At 37.6% G+C, this 14,657-nt stretch overlaps 1 protein-coding gene and 1 pseudogene across 9 annotated transcripts in view; both read left to right on the top strand.

Annotated features, from left to right (window-relative positions):
* The window catches only part of ERICH2 (glutamate rich 2), a 32,810-nt gene that overhangs the window by 4,813 nt on the left and 13,340 nt on the right, over positions 1-14,657 (top strand). For 3 of the 9 annotated variants that reach the window (XM_021075353.1, XM_005671945.3, XM_001925305.6), the window contains 4 exons: positions 8,776-8,812; positions 10,131-10,190; positions 10,918-11,013; positions 13,479-13,621. In XM_021075353.1, the coding sequence (XP_020931012.1) occupies positions 8,784-8,812; positions 10,131-10,190; positions 10,918-11,013; positions 13,479-13,621 (328 nt within the window). In that variant the 5' untranslated portion in view covers positions 8,776-8,783. Of the gene's footprint in view, positions 1-8,775; positions 8,813-9,137; positions 9,289-10,130; positions 10,191-10,917; positions 11,014-13,478; positions 13,622-14,657 lie in introns of all 9 variants that reach the window. The other 6 variants (XM_021075355.1, XM_005671950.3, XM_021075354.1 and 3 more) reach the window with 3 other exon arrangements.
* Positions 4,063-5,757, top strand: LOC110257015 (annotated as a pseudogene).

Here is a 14,657-nt window from a genome sequence, read left to right on the forward strand (position 1 = left end):
GTATTCTTATTTGGGGGCTTATGTGGTTAATTAATTAATTAATTAAAAGTCCATAGGGCTAGTTTGCTTGTCTCAATCACAGTAAAGCCTCCTTTTTGTTTCCCTAGTAATCTTAGCCCCAGAGGACATCATCCCAGTTTTTCCTTAGATAAAAGATCGAGTTGTTTCTACCGTGTCTCTCCTGTGTGCCAGGCGCTGTGCTGAACACTTTACCCAAATCATGCTAATTAATCCTTATAAGGAGCCAATGAAATTGGACTGTCTTACTGATGAAGGAACTGAGGCCCACAGAAGTGAAGTCACTTACCCAAGCTGACAGGGGAAGTGACTATCGCAACTGGAATGTGAACAGTGTCTTTAGCTCAAGAGCCCCAAATCTTTTTTGTATTGTATTTATTTACTCATGGTTCCTAGTCAGATTCATTAACCACTGAGCCACAACGGGAACTCCAACTCTTTTTAAAAAAAAAAAAATTATTGAAGTTTGTATAGTTGATCTTAGTTTCAGGTGTACAGTAAAGTGATTCAGTTACTTTTTTTCAGATCATTTTCCATTATAGATTTTTTTTTTTTTTTTTTTTTTTTTTGTTGTTCTATTTTCGTGCATATGATTAGCTATCATGTATAGACCAGATTACTTGAATATATAGATTCTTTAGAAGATATGAATATAGTTCCCTGTAGGTCCTTGTTGCTTATCTTTTTTTAAAAAAAAATTTTTTAAGTATAGTTGGTTTACAATGTTGTGCCAATTTCAGCTTTACAGCAAAGCAACTGTTATATGTATACATACATTCTTTCTGATATTCTTTTCCATCATGGTCTGTCCTAGGAGACTGGATATAGTTCTGTGCTATACAGTAGGACCTTGCTTTTTTTGTTTGTTTTTTCGTTTTCTAAATGTAATAGTTTGCATCTACTAACCCCAAACTCCCAGTCTATTCCTCTTCCTTCCACCTTGGCAACCACAAGTCTATTCTCTTACGTTCAGGGTTTGTTTCTGTTTTGTAGATAGGCTCATTTGTTCCATATTTTAGATTCACATATAAGTGATACCATATGGTGTCTTTCTCTTTCTGACCTAACTTCACTTAGTATGATATTCTCTAGTTCTATGTTGCTGCAAATGGCATTATTTCACTCTTTTTTTTTTGTCATTCTCGTTCCATTGTATATATGTACCATATCTCCTTTATGCATTCATTTGTTGATGAACCTTTAGGTTGTTTCCATGTTGTGGCTATTGTGAATAGTGCTTCTATGATACAGGGACTCCTGTATCTTTTTGAATTATAGTCTGGCTATATGTCTAGTTGTAGGATTGCTGGATCATATGGCAATTCTATTTTTAGTTTTCTGAGGAACCTTCATACAGTTTTCTTTCTTTCTTTCTTTTCCCTAGAGCCACACTTGCGGCATATGGAAGTTCCTGGGCTGGAGGTGAATTAGACCTGCATCGGCAACCTATGTCACAACTTGTGGCGGTGCCAAATCCTTAACCCACTGAGTGAGGCCAGGGATTGAACCTGTATCTTCATGGATACTAGTTGGTTTCTTAACCTGCTGAGCCACAGCAGGAACTCCCTCCATATTGTTTTCCATAGTGGCTGTACCAACTTACATTCCACCAACAGTGTAGGAGGGTTCACTTTTCTCCACACCCTCCCCAGCATTTGTTAATTGTAGAATCTTTTTTTTTTTTTCTTTGTAGGGCCACACCTGCTGCATATGGAAGTTCCCAGGCTAGGGGTCAAATTGGAGCTACAGCTGCTGGCCTATGCCACAGCCACAGCAACTCCAGATCCAAGCTGCACCTCCAACATATGCTGCAGCTTGCGGCAATGTGGATCTTTAACCCACTGATCTAGGCCAGCAATGGAGCCCACATTCTCATGGATGCTAGTCGGGTTTTTTAACCCACTAAGCCACAATGGGAACTCCTAAAGAATTTTTAATGATGGCCATTCTGACCTGTGTGAGGTGGTACCTCATTTTAGTTTTTATATGCATTTCTCTAATAGTTAGTCATGTTGAGCATCTTTTCATGTGCCTACTGGCCATCTGTATGTCTTCTTTGGAGAAATGTCTGTTTAGGTCTTCTGACCATTTTTCAATTGGGTTGTTTGGTTTTTTGTTGTTGAGCTGTATGAGTTGTTTATATATTTTGGAGATTAAGTCCTTGTCAGCTGCATCATTTGCAAATATTTTTCCCATTCCATAGCTTGTCTTTTCAATTTTTTTTTATGGTTTTCTTTTCTGTGCAAAACCCTGTAAGTTTAAGTCCCAATTGTTTATTTTTGTTTTTATTTCTATTGCCTTGGGAGTCTGACCTAAGAAAACATTTGTATGATTTATGTCAGAGAATGTTTGGCCTACATTGTACTCTTCTAGGAGTTTTATGGTATCATGTTTATGCTGGTCCCTTCCTGATTCCTTTTTCTCTCTTTTCTCTTTTTTCTTTTTCCTTCCGTCCTACCCAGTTAGGTGGAGATTTTCTTGCCCTTTTGGAAGTCTGAGGTCTTCTGCCTACGTTCGGTAGGCATTCTGTGGGAATTTTTTCACGTGTAAAATTTTTTTGATGTATTTGTTGGAGAAGGTGAGCTCCACACCCTATTCCTCTGCAATTTTGATCTGATCCCCTGCCTTGCTATTTCACCTATAGCAGTTTGTATCTGTTAATTCCACATTCCTAATTTATCCCTCCCCACCTTTCCCTTTCGGTAACCTTAAGTTTGTTTTCTATGTCTGTGAGTCTTATTTCTGTTTAGCATATAGATTCAACTGTATTATTTTTTAGATTCCACATATAAGTGATAACATGTATTTGACTTCCTCTGATTGATTTCACTTTATGCGATAATCTCTAGGTCCATCCATGTTGCTGCAGGTGGCAATGTTTCATTCTTTTCGATGGCTGAATAACATTTCATATGTACACCACATCTTCTTAAACCAGTCGTCTGTTGATGGGCACTTGGGTTGTTTCCTTGTGTTTGTTATTGTAAATAGTGCTGCTGTAAACACTGGGGGGCATGTATCTTTTCAAATTACAGTTTTCATCTTCTCTGGATATATGCCCAGGTGTGGGATCACTGGATCATATGGTAACTCTATTTTTAGATTTTAAAGGAATCTCCATACTGTTTTCCATAGTGACTGCACAATTTACATTCCTACCAATAGTGTAGGAGGTTCCCTTTTCTCCACACCCTCTCCAGCATTTATGATTTGTAGACTTTTTGATGATAATCATTCTGACCAGTGTGAAGTGATTCCTCCATTGTGGTTTTGATTTGCATTTCTCTAATAATTAATAATGTTGAGCATCTTTTCATGTGCTTATTGGCCATCTGTATCTCTTTGTTATTGTTGTTGTTGTCTTTTTTAGGGCTGCACCTGCAGCATATGGAGGTTCCTAGGCTAGGGGTCTAATCAGAGCTGTAGCAGCTGGCCTACACCACAGCCACAGCAACGCCTGATCCAAGCCACATCTGTGACCTACACCACAGCTCACAGAAACGCTGGATCCTTAACCCACTGAATGAGGCCAGGGTTCAAACCTGCAACCTCATAGTTCCTAGTCAGATTCATTTCCTCTGCATCATGATGGAACTCCATCTGTATGTCTTCTTGGAGAAATGTCTATTTAGTCTTCTATCCATTTTTTGATTGGGTTGTTTGTTTTAATTGAGTTGTATGAGTTATTTGTACATTTTGGAAACTAACCTTTTGTCAATTGCATCGTTTGCAGGTATTTTCTCTCATTCCATAGATTCTCTTCACTTTATTTGTGGTTTTCCTTTGCTGTGCAAGAGCTTATAATTTTCGTTAGGCACCATTTGTTCATTTTTGCTTTTATTTCTTTTGCCTTGAGTCTAAGAAAATATTGCTATGATTTATGTCTGAGAATGTTTTATCTCATGTTCTCATTTAGGAGTTTTATGTTGTCATATCTTATATTTAAGTCTTTCAGCCAGTTTGAGTTTATTTCTGTATATGGTGTTGAGGGAGTAGTCTAGTTTCATTGATTTACATGTAGCTGTACAGTTTTCCCAGCACCACTTGCCAAAGACACTGTTCTTTCTCCATTGTATATTCTTGCCTCCTTTGTCATAGAGTAATTGGGTTTATTTCTGATGAGCCACAACTCTTGAATATCACTCTGTACTGCTTCCCAAAGAATTCAGTTTTACAAAAGGAGATTGAATGAACATTTCCTAGATAATGATGAAGCCAGACCTAGCAGAGACTGGGTTTCCATCAAGGCCTGGGGTCTGCACATCCTAGGTTTTTCCTTACCAGGTGAAAGTGGGAGGAGAATTATATGCACTGTTATTTCATCCAGGAAAAGGGTAGAAGTAGCAATCCATAAACATTCTGGAGCTAGAGATGCACAGGCATTGTGAGGAGGGACCAGGCAAAGCTGCAGATACGCAGCCAGGTATACTCTCAGTCCACGCCACCCCTGGGCCTCCCAGTGGCTCCTGCTGCCACTGCCAGAGTGCAAGTGGAGACCATCTCCCCCTAAGACAGGTGCACCTTCCCCGAAGAAGACCTGTGTGGCGCACTACGCAAGGATGCTTGAAGAGGTGAAGTTTGATTCCTCCCAGGACAGACCACGCCCTTCAAGTTTGTGCTGGGCAAACAGTTCTGAGACTCAGAAGAAGGGGTTGCCCAGATGAGTATTGGTCAGAGAGCCAAGATGATTATCTCCCTAGATTGTGCCCACAGTGCCACTGGGCACCCAGGCATCTCTGCATCAAATGCCACTCTTATCTTTGATATGGAACTTCTAAAACTAGAAGGATGGGACTGGCCTCCTCCCTGAGCTCCCCATTCTTGGCTGTGCCATGGAGGGATCTGGCACCTCCAAGTGTGCATGTGCGAGTATGTGCCGAGCTTCTCCTGATGTTCCATTCCACTCTTTGTAGAAATGCCTTCCCTGACTGAATGTGTGCTGTCACTAGTTTTGCTCTTCTCCTTTCCCCTCATATGTGTATTGACCTGAACTATATGCCATAAACCTCAAGTTACTCATTTTTAGTTTGTTTCCATTTTGGGGTGAAAATTGAGTTTCAGTCTTTTGGATCTAGCTTTCCAGTTAAGTATTAGTCAAATGTTAACAGCACAAGTAATGGGTTAACTTGAGAATAGAAATTGGTGTGTGTGTGGAGGGGGTACATTTTATTTTGAATGCAATTTTTATCTATTATTAAACATGCCTGCTGCTGTGCTGAAAAGCCATAGCAGATCTGAGGTGCTTTTGAGGGCCAAATTACTCTCCAAGTTGAATGTCCTTGGATTGAATGAAAAGCCCTACCAAAAACTAAAGTGGGAAGGGGAGAGCCTTTGCCTCCACCTCCCCACCCCACCCCTGCAACCTCTCTGCCTTTTGAAAGGTCAGTTTCACTAAGATATTGGACCCTAGAAGCATCTGTCCCAGGGCCAGCACCTCTGAAGCCTTTTTCATGGCCTGGCTTATTTTTTTCATTTTTTTTTTAATCCCGTGGTTTTTCTAATGGATATTAATTCAGGACTTTTGTAATCTCACAGCTATCCAGGCTCCACTTCCTAAATTTTAAGAACTCTAATCAAAGTTTAAATTGAAGGTGCTGTTTGTAGACACTTAACACCCATGGAAGCCCAGCCATTGTGACAAATCCTTTAGTGTTGTCTTAAGAAAATGATGTCATCACAGCTTCAGCATCTCCTGTTTTTATTTATTTATTTATTTACTGTCTTTTGTCCTTTTAGGGCCGCACCTGCGGAATATGGAGGTTCCCAGGCTAGGGGCCCAATCAGAGCTGTAGCTACTGGCCTATGCCAGAGCCACAGCAACGCCAGATCCGAGCCACGTCTGTGACCTACACTACAGCTCACAGCAATGCCGGATCCTTAATCCACTGAGCAAGGCCAGGGATCGAACCCACAACCTTATGATTCCTAGTCAGGTTCACTTCTGCTGCGCCATGACAGGAACTCTGAGCATCTCCTGTTTTTTGATGCTCAGCTCCCCATACTGATCTCAGAGTTTCCTGGCTCCTCCTTACTCCCCTCTCACTCCTTCGCTGTCCAATAATGAAAGAAACTGCTGCCTATCCCCTGAACCGCCACCCCCCCACTACATATGAGTTTCAAGCTTTATAATTGCAATAAAAGTGCTTTATGCTGGCTTTTCTTAAAAATTTTTTGAAGATCCTAGAGCTAGAAAGGAGAGGAAAGGTCTGAATATAAAGGGGACATCCACCCGTACATATAGGTACCCACAGGATGTGGGATTCTGTGGCATGAAAGTACCTCTCAGGAGAGGCCACCTCAGATTTCTTTTGTTAAGGCATTATTTAGTTTATTAGTGCATTGTTTTGGGTCCTGGGCTCCACTTTCCTAGAGAACCAGGAGTAAAATCTTTCATTTTACCTACAGTTTGGTCTTCTGCAGTTGTTTCTCTCCAAAAGATGCCTTACTTTTCTGATGGACTTTAGCTCTTTCTGTGATCTTCTCAGAGGGATAATCTAATTAATAACATATGTAATGTCTGGCTTGATCTGGGTTCCCTGGAAAACAAAGCTTTAGACTGTATTTTTAGGGCCGCACTCATAGCATATGGAAGTTCCCAGGCTAGGGGTTCCGGGCCGCCAGCCTACAGCAGAGCCACAGCAACTCGGAATCTGAGCCATGTCTGCAACCTACACCACAGCTCACGGCAACACCAGATCCTTGACCCACTGAGCAAGGCCATCCTTGTAGTGTAGATACTAGGGTTCATTACAGCTGTGCCACCACAGGAACTCCTAATGCAAAAGATCGAAGCTCTCTTTTATCATCTACAGTTTGGGCCCTGAATTATGTATTCCAGAAACCCCTAGGTTTGTACTACCAATAATAGTTTTAGAAGCCTGGCTTGGGATGTGGGAACAAGTGTTCAAGGAGGCGAGGGCAAGTGAATTATTACTTATGAAAAATGTAAGTGTAGCATCTCTCATACATAGAAAAACCTTAAGAGCTGATTTTTCTCTTACGATCAGAACAAAATTATCCAGATATATAAAGGGTTAAGTTATAGGAAAATCAGTCTATAGAGACTAACTTTAACAAGTTTAGGGAGTTACTGTTGTGGCTCATTGGTTAACGAATCCGACTAGGAACCATGAGGTTGTGAGTTTGATCCCTGACCTCGCTCAGTGGGTTAAGGATCTGGCATTGCTGTGAGCTGTGGTGTAGGCCAGTGGCTACAGCTCTGATGAGACCCCTAGCCTGGAAACCACCACATGCCTTGGGTTGGGCCCTAAAAAAAGACAAAAAGAAACAAAATATACAAATGAAAAGTTTAACATTCACAGAGAAAACATTGTAACTTATAAGTATTAAGAAATGCCCAAAGGAATTTATAAGGTAAGACTTGTGTGTTTAAAAAACACAAGTATCTTTGGATAAAATCAAAGGTTGATTTCTAAATGCATTTGTTGAAATAGTATTTTATTAAAAATACCATATCCTGAAATAGCATGGAAAAACTTCTTGTTCTGTCTAATATACACTCTATAAAGGTGTTTTTCATAGCACAGATGAACTGGAGTGTGGCAGGTAGTTTGGTTTACATGTTGTTTTGCTTTATTAAAGGGGGTGGGGGAGGGAAGGCAGTGTTATGAACACGTACCACGCTGAATTTATGGTTTCTGGTCAGCTCAGTCGGAAAGGGGAACTCTCAACCTGCCATTGATTGTTTTTTGGATCCAGATCTAGAGTCTAAGTTAGGTAAAACCAAACAGGTAACAGAGAATTAGAGGCTAATTTAATACATCACTTTTCTAATATGCAGAATTATTCCTATAACTCTTTTTATATAAACTCCAACGTGAAATGGGGAGAAGGATTCATTTCTCTAGACTTTTTAAAACCTAATTTAATAACCCAGAAGAATGATGTCTTTCACTTGGGATGAAAATAATGCTAAGTACAAAAACAAAACACATGCTTACTACCCTGCTGACAGACTGAGTTCTGCATTCTGTTTTAGTTATGTTCTAAATTTATACAAGTGTTTAAAGACTTATGAAGTAATATTTTGGGCTTTTGCAGGAATTATCTAGACAAGACAGGTGCTATAAAGTTAAGAGTGGCTCAGTGGTTGGTGAATCCGACTAGGAACCATGAGGCTGTGGGTTCAATCCCTGGCCTTGCTCAGTGGGTTAAGGATCCAGGGTTGCTGTGAGCTGTGGTGTAGGTCGAAGATACAGCTCAGATCTGGTGTTGCTGTGGCTGTGGTGTAGCCTGGCAGCTACAGCTCCAATTTGACCCCTAGCCTGGGAACCTCCATATGCCATGGTTTCTCTTTTACCATCAATTTATATAGTTTTTGAATAATTGGCTTTAGGTAAAATTACATTTTAGCCTAGATAATAGCAATGTTTATATAAAGGCTATGAATAAATTATTTCAGATACCTCAAAGTAAAACAATATTAATGCTGGTTGTTATTTCTGCCTCTATTTTAGGCACCAAAATATAGACAGAATGGCAGATTGCTAGTGCTTTGGTCCAAAGGGTAAATGATTTACTACTTTAAAAGAATATGTTTGACCATCCTTTTGTCCTAAATTCTAAGAAGATAGTCTACTGAGATGATTGAGTGTGGTTGAAAGACTTAGCAATTAAATCCTTTATCATACTGCCTGTCATTCAAACAATGCCTAAATATTTGCCAGTCAGGCATTTCTATTAAGAACATCACTATTGATAAAATACTGACTTGATTTTTTTTTTCTTCTCTTTCAGAAAAAGTGATGATTGAGCCAAATGAAGCAATGTCAGGGTAAGAAGATGTCTGTGGTTGTGCATCTGATCTATCACATGCGTTTTGAGCAATTAGAAGTAGATAATGCAATCATTTGTCACCCAATTAAATGTGAAAGGCCAGAAATGCATGGATTAGCACTTTGCTTTTGCTTCAGTCAAAGCAATTGTAACTTAGATAAAAGGACATTTAAAATGAAAAATGAATCTTGATAAAAATGTAGAGGTATGGGTAATATTCAAAACTACTTTTTAAATGCTTAAACATGAAGTATTCTGTATTTTACTTATATAATTTTCATTGCTCATTCCTATTTCCCTTTGATACTTGCTCATTTCTTTAGGAATATCATTTTAAATGAATATTAACCTTAAAATCAAAAAGATTCTTTATTTGCTATGGAGAAGAATCATTCCTACTAAATGAGGAAAATAATCACCCCACCTAGTTAAAGAGATTGGTATTAAAAAGAATCATAGTCCAGCTTCAGTTCGGTAGGTAAATATTAAGTATCTGGCTTGCTCATGACGCTGATTCTGATAATTCATCAAAGACTTTCCTGATATGATTTTTTTCTACTCCCTGAAAAAAATTCAATTATTCCATGAAAAATTACACTTTGAAAATTAATCGTAAAACACATTCACAGGGATTAATTATTGACAGATTAGTAGGTACCATTCTGGTGGGATTCTATTCAAATGGATATTATTTTGACTTAATTTGAATATTATTAGCTAGGAAAAATTCTACCTTATGTAACATTTTAATTTTCATGCTGGCAAAGCTGAAAGTTAAAATTAGAGTCTACTGTGACTTTTGTAAATTATATGTTACGTATTTTTATATTGTAAAAGTAATGTATTACAGATCAGTGACAGAATCTGTGCTTATTTCAGATTAAACATTATACAGACAATCAAAAATAAATAAATGCCCCATTAAGAATACTAATCTAAATGTAATTATATATTATATATGCTATTACATGGTTGAAAACGTTTAAATTAAAAATCTAAGAATATTTTAGTAAGTCTTTGAGGGAAATATAACTTCCAATAATAATAATGGGAGTTAGTAGTCATTAATGAAAATAATTTTATATCATGTCTATGAACCCCAATATTCATGGACTGCAATAAGCAGTGTTGGAACTGGAGCTAGGGGTAACCCACATCCTAAGGTATTTAAGCCCCAGGGATAAATCAAATTCAGTCTGGGCCAAAACAGAAAAGCAGAGTGACTATTTGTTCTCTTGATCTCAATAATTGCATCTGCTTATCCAACTATTTTTTTGCAAAGGTAATAGATTGTGTTCCCTTCACTTTACTTGCAGAGAAGAGTTTGGCTTGGGTTTGATTGGATTGTTGTTTGGAGTCGGGGAAAGGAGGCACAGGTAGGTAGCCAGTAAGCTTCACAGGTGTGTTGCTCTGTCACCTCAGGTATCTCACCCAGAGTTGAAGGTAAACAGAACCAGTCCTGGAACAAAAGATCAAGTAGGAAAACAGAAAATCATGGGGGACATTTGCCTGGGGAGCCGTGTGACTGACCTGCAAAGTTGATGGATTTTCTCGGTGTAGCTTGCATTCCACTCTCGCCCCCTTCTGGCTCCACAGTCTGACTGGCAAGTAGAGCTTCCAGTCCTGGTCCTATGCAGGTTGGATTAGGGGAAACTAGAAGTTTTCTTTGCCTTAATCTTCTGATTGATTCTTCATACTGATCCAAGCCTCACGGAGTGTGCAGACTTTATAAACGAGGAATCTCAGACTTCTCTGAACACAAAGCCTGAGTCACTCATTTCCTTTTTCCTTATGGTTCTCATGTGTCAAAGATTTCTGTCTACACAGCAAATGGCACTTAATTAACAAACTCTTTTCGGCAGTGAAAGTAAAATATATCTTTAATGCTGGAAGAGTTTTATAGATCTTGGACCTTTGATCTGTTGGGTTTTTGGTCAAGCTTTCAAGTATACTTAAAGATGTGAGGAAAAATGGCTAAAGCAAATGCATAGCACTCAGCTCTTTGAGGATGAAAAAATTGTATCTCTAGGTTTTTCCATAATCATATGTTTTATCTTTTCCAAGAAGTATGACGTTATTTTTTTTCCATTTTTACACCTTAAGTAAATGCCTCTTTAGATGCAGACCAAGATTGGCAAGCAAACTTTATATGTCACCAACACAAGTCTCTTTAAATGTATCTAGGACAGTCTCAGAAAAGTAAGTTTTAATTAATTTCATTTTTAGGTTCATGTTTGGTAAATATAAATCATTTTAAAACAAAGTTTAAAATACAGACTTCCCTTAAAAAGTATTAATTTCAATGGAAATTTGGAAAAACTTCATAAACATTCCCATTGTCCTTAACACACTAAGAAATAATTCAAAACCTAGGTTATCTACCCTTTAGTATAAATATGTTCTAGTGGGGTATCTAACTCTTTAACCTTAATAGATACTAAATTAAGTACCTTCCATCTTTTAAAGTAAACATTTGAATCTTTCCTCAGTTATAACTATTTAAAGAAAACAGATCTTTTAGAGTATACTAGTTACCTATAAATAGTTAGAGGCATTTTTAACATAAATAACATCGCTTTCTCAAATGAAGTCAACAGATTTCAGTTGAAGAGAAGGTTGGGATTGGGCTTCGGCTTCTTTGAAACTGTGTACAAGAAAGACAGTATACCTGAAAGTGAGCAGAAGAGGAATTCATATTCTATTGTCAAAATGATGATTTCTCCACTTCTCATATGTATTTTTATGGCGTGTTCATTGCTTCCAAATAGTAATATCCTATTTGTCTTCAGGCCGTTAACTATGTTGACAATGCTTCCTCCATGTTGTGTCATTAAGATTATTAAAGGCGTTTCAAATTACTCAAATACCCAGAACTAGACTAGCTAAATTCCCCTCCTTAGGAGATATAACTTAGTAAATATACAAGTACAATATTTCATAGATTGTGAAGCACACATATTTTCTTCATATTTTAATATCACTTGCTATTGATGGTATCTTATATTTGGCAGTGCTTTTTCTTTCTTAAGTATCAGGGTATCTTATAATGAATAGATAGTATCTTTGGATGGACCTAGAGATTATCATACTAAGTGAAGTAAGTCAGAGAAAGACATATATCACTTATATATGGCATATAAAAATAATGCAAATGAACTTATTTACAAAACAGACTCATAAGCATAGAGAACAAATTTATGGCTACCAAAGGGAAAGCAAAGTGAGAGGAGGAATGAACAGGTACGACTACACATAAAATAAATAACAAGGATTTACTGTATAGCACAGGTTACTATTTTCAGTATCTTGTAATAGCCTATAATGGAAAAAAATCTGAAAAAGAATATACATATATATGTTTTTATATATATGTATATGTGCTGTGTGTATATATATATAACTGAATCACTTTGCTGTACACCTGAAACTAACACAGTACTGTAAATCAACTATAGTTCAATTTAAAAAAAGAAAGAAATAGATAGCATCTTAGATTCAGTGAAACACTGTAATTCATGGCGGGAAAAGGCAGTAAAGCCTTCCTTTTGTCTAGATTAGACGTTAGAGCATATGAATTCTAGTAATTACTTCTGACCTTTGGCATAATAGGACTTTCACCACGCTGGAAACTGAGTATTTAAGTGACTTCTCAACTTTTCATATGTAGAGTTTCTTCTTGGATGCTTTCTTTCACAATTAGAAAATCTAAGAGGACAGAGGCAGAACAAATGTAAATAATCTTTGCTGTGTGCTTTCCATCACCAGAGAGGGATTTGCTTTAGCAGCACATACTGGAAAAGTGCAGATTCCATTCACTCCCATAGTATTAAGAATATCACAAGCTGTTCAGCATATTTGCTAAATCACTGTGCAAAACCGCTAACTTAACTACTAATGTTCTAGAGTCACATTTCACTGGGGATAAAACAGAGCCATCATAACTTTGTGGAAAAAAAAAATACATCTTTTCCTATCTTTCCATGCAAACTAGAGGTTGGATTTTTTAACTCAGGAAAGGAGAGATAGAAAAAGAATCTTAAGACCATGAAAAGCAAACTTGAGGTTATTTTTCCATGAGCATGGGTGCTGTCTCTGTAGACAGAATGCACCACACAAGAATCCTCTGTCTCAGTGCATTGTCTATTGACATGAGGTTTCAGGCTTAAAGGCTAAAAGAGGAAATTAACCCATTTTTATTTTCATCATGTAATGAAAAAGGCTACTTTATATTACGACCAAAGGTTAATATAAGTGTTGGACTCTCTCCATAAGCGTAGCATTTAGCAGTGGTAAGAACTGACATACAAATTTAAAGGAAAAAAACCCTTAAGGCCAGTATTCCTTCAATAATTTTATTCCATCTTATCACAGGAATGTGTCAGAGACAGTCATGTAACAGATTGCTTATGTGCTCTATGTTAACTCTGAAAAGAGTCTTGGAATCATTACAAAATGACAAATGCCCAGTAGAAATAGAATTTTAATTATTAGGAAAAATTATTTTTAAGCTTTTCCACAAAGATAGTTCATTTTAGCTATTTATTGTTGGTGTATTATGTTGTGGGTTTATATTAAATGTGTGTATATGTTTGAAACCATTTAAAACTTTAAACACAATTTTGACCTAGAAAACTATTTTTTTCACTTTCTACTTTAACGTTTAGGAAGAAAGTCTCCTCAAAAAATATTAAAAATAAAGTCTCTTTAAAGAATAGTGAGAAGAGAGTGTCTTCAAAGAATACTGAAAATACAGAAACAAATCTACAGTCTAAGCTACAGTTACCTTCCTTCTTAAAAGAAGACACAGGTAATAACATTTCTTTTATTTGAGTAACTAGCTTTAATTCACCTCTCCTTCTCTAGGACCTCTGGGATGTTGACAGCTTATAGGTCTGGGGCAGGTCATGGGAATCAGTAATTTTTCAAACTCATGTACTAGATGATTCTTATTTGTAGTCAAATGACATCCAGGGGTATACATTACATAAAATTATAATAATAAATAGAGTATTAAATTTTAAATGATTTGAAATAACCTCTGGAAGCATCAAGTTCCATTCATTTAACAATGGTTTATTGAGTGCCAGGCACTTGTTTAGAAGCTATGGATATAATAGCTAGCAAATAGGCAAAGTCCTTGCCCTTATGAAATTCACACAGAGAGCCCACTATTAAAGAATGAGAATAAACACAGATAAATAAGCCAGACAATGACAGGTTGGGATGGGTACTAGAATATAAATAAATGGCATCTGTGAGAGGGAGAACCATCTTAGATCTAGGGATCAGGAAGCCTCCCTCATGATTCTCAGTGTTTAAGAATTGAATGAGTTCTCTGACATCACATAAAGCTCTTACTTCCCTATTATGACCATCCCTGGTGACCTCAGCGTGGTTAAGTCAGTGAACAGGCAGGACGCACACTGGAAGATTAAGGCGGTTGGGAGCCGATGGAGACTGTAAAGGAGACAGGTAGACGGCCTGAGTAGCCCAGCCATTCCACTCGTGGAAGGGTTTGGTATCCCTTTTGAGGATAGCACTTCTTGCTTAAAGTCAGGAGTTTGCTCTAGAGTCAGGATTTTTCCCAACTTTCTTTTTTTCCCTTCATTTTCTTAACATTGTCTTCTCTCAAGCTTTCCTGGATTTCCTCATTTTCTTCTAACACTAGTGTTTCTGCACATTTAGAGTAGCTCATGGCCACACTTCCATCAAAGAATACATCTCAGAAAAACTTCTTATACACTCAAAATTTTACAAGAAGGGGATGATGTAGCACAGGTTCAGGTTGAAACTGAAACTCGCCTGTAGAGCCAAAGGAGGTGGCGAGCTCAATAGAGTTTCCT

The sequence above is a fragment of the Sus scrofa genome, chromosome 15, assembly GCF_000003025.6.
Source record: "Sus scrofa isolate TJ Tabasco breed Duroc chromosome 15, Sscrofa11.1, whole genome shotgun sequence".
In the NCBI taxonomy this organism is placed as follows: domain Eukaryota; kingdom Metazoa; phylum Chordata; class Mammalia; order Artiodactyla; family Suidae; genus Sus; species Sus scrofa.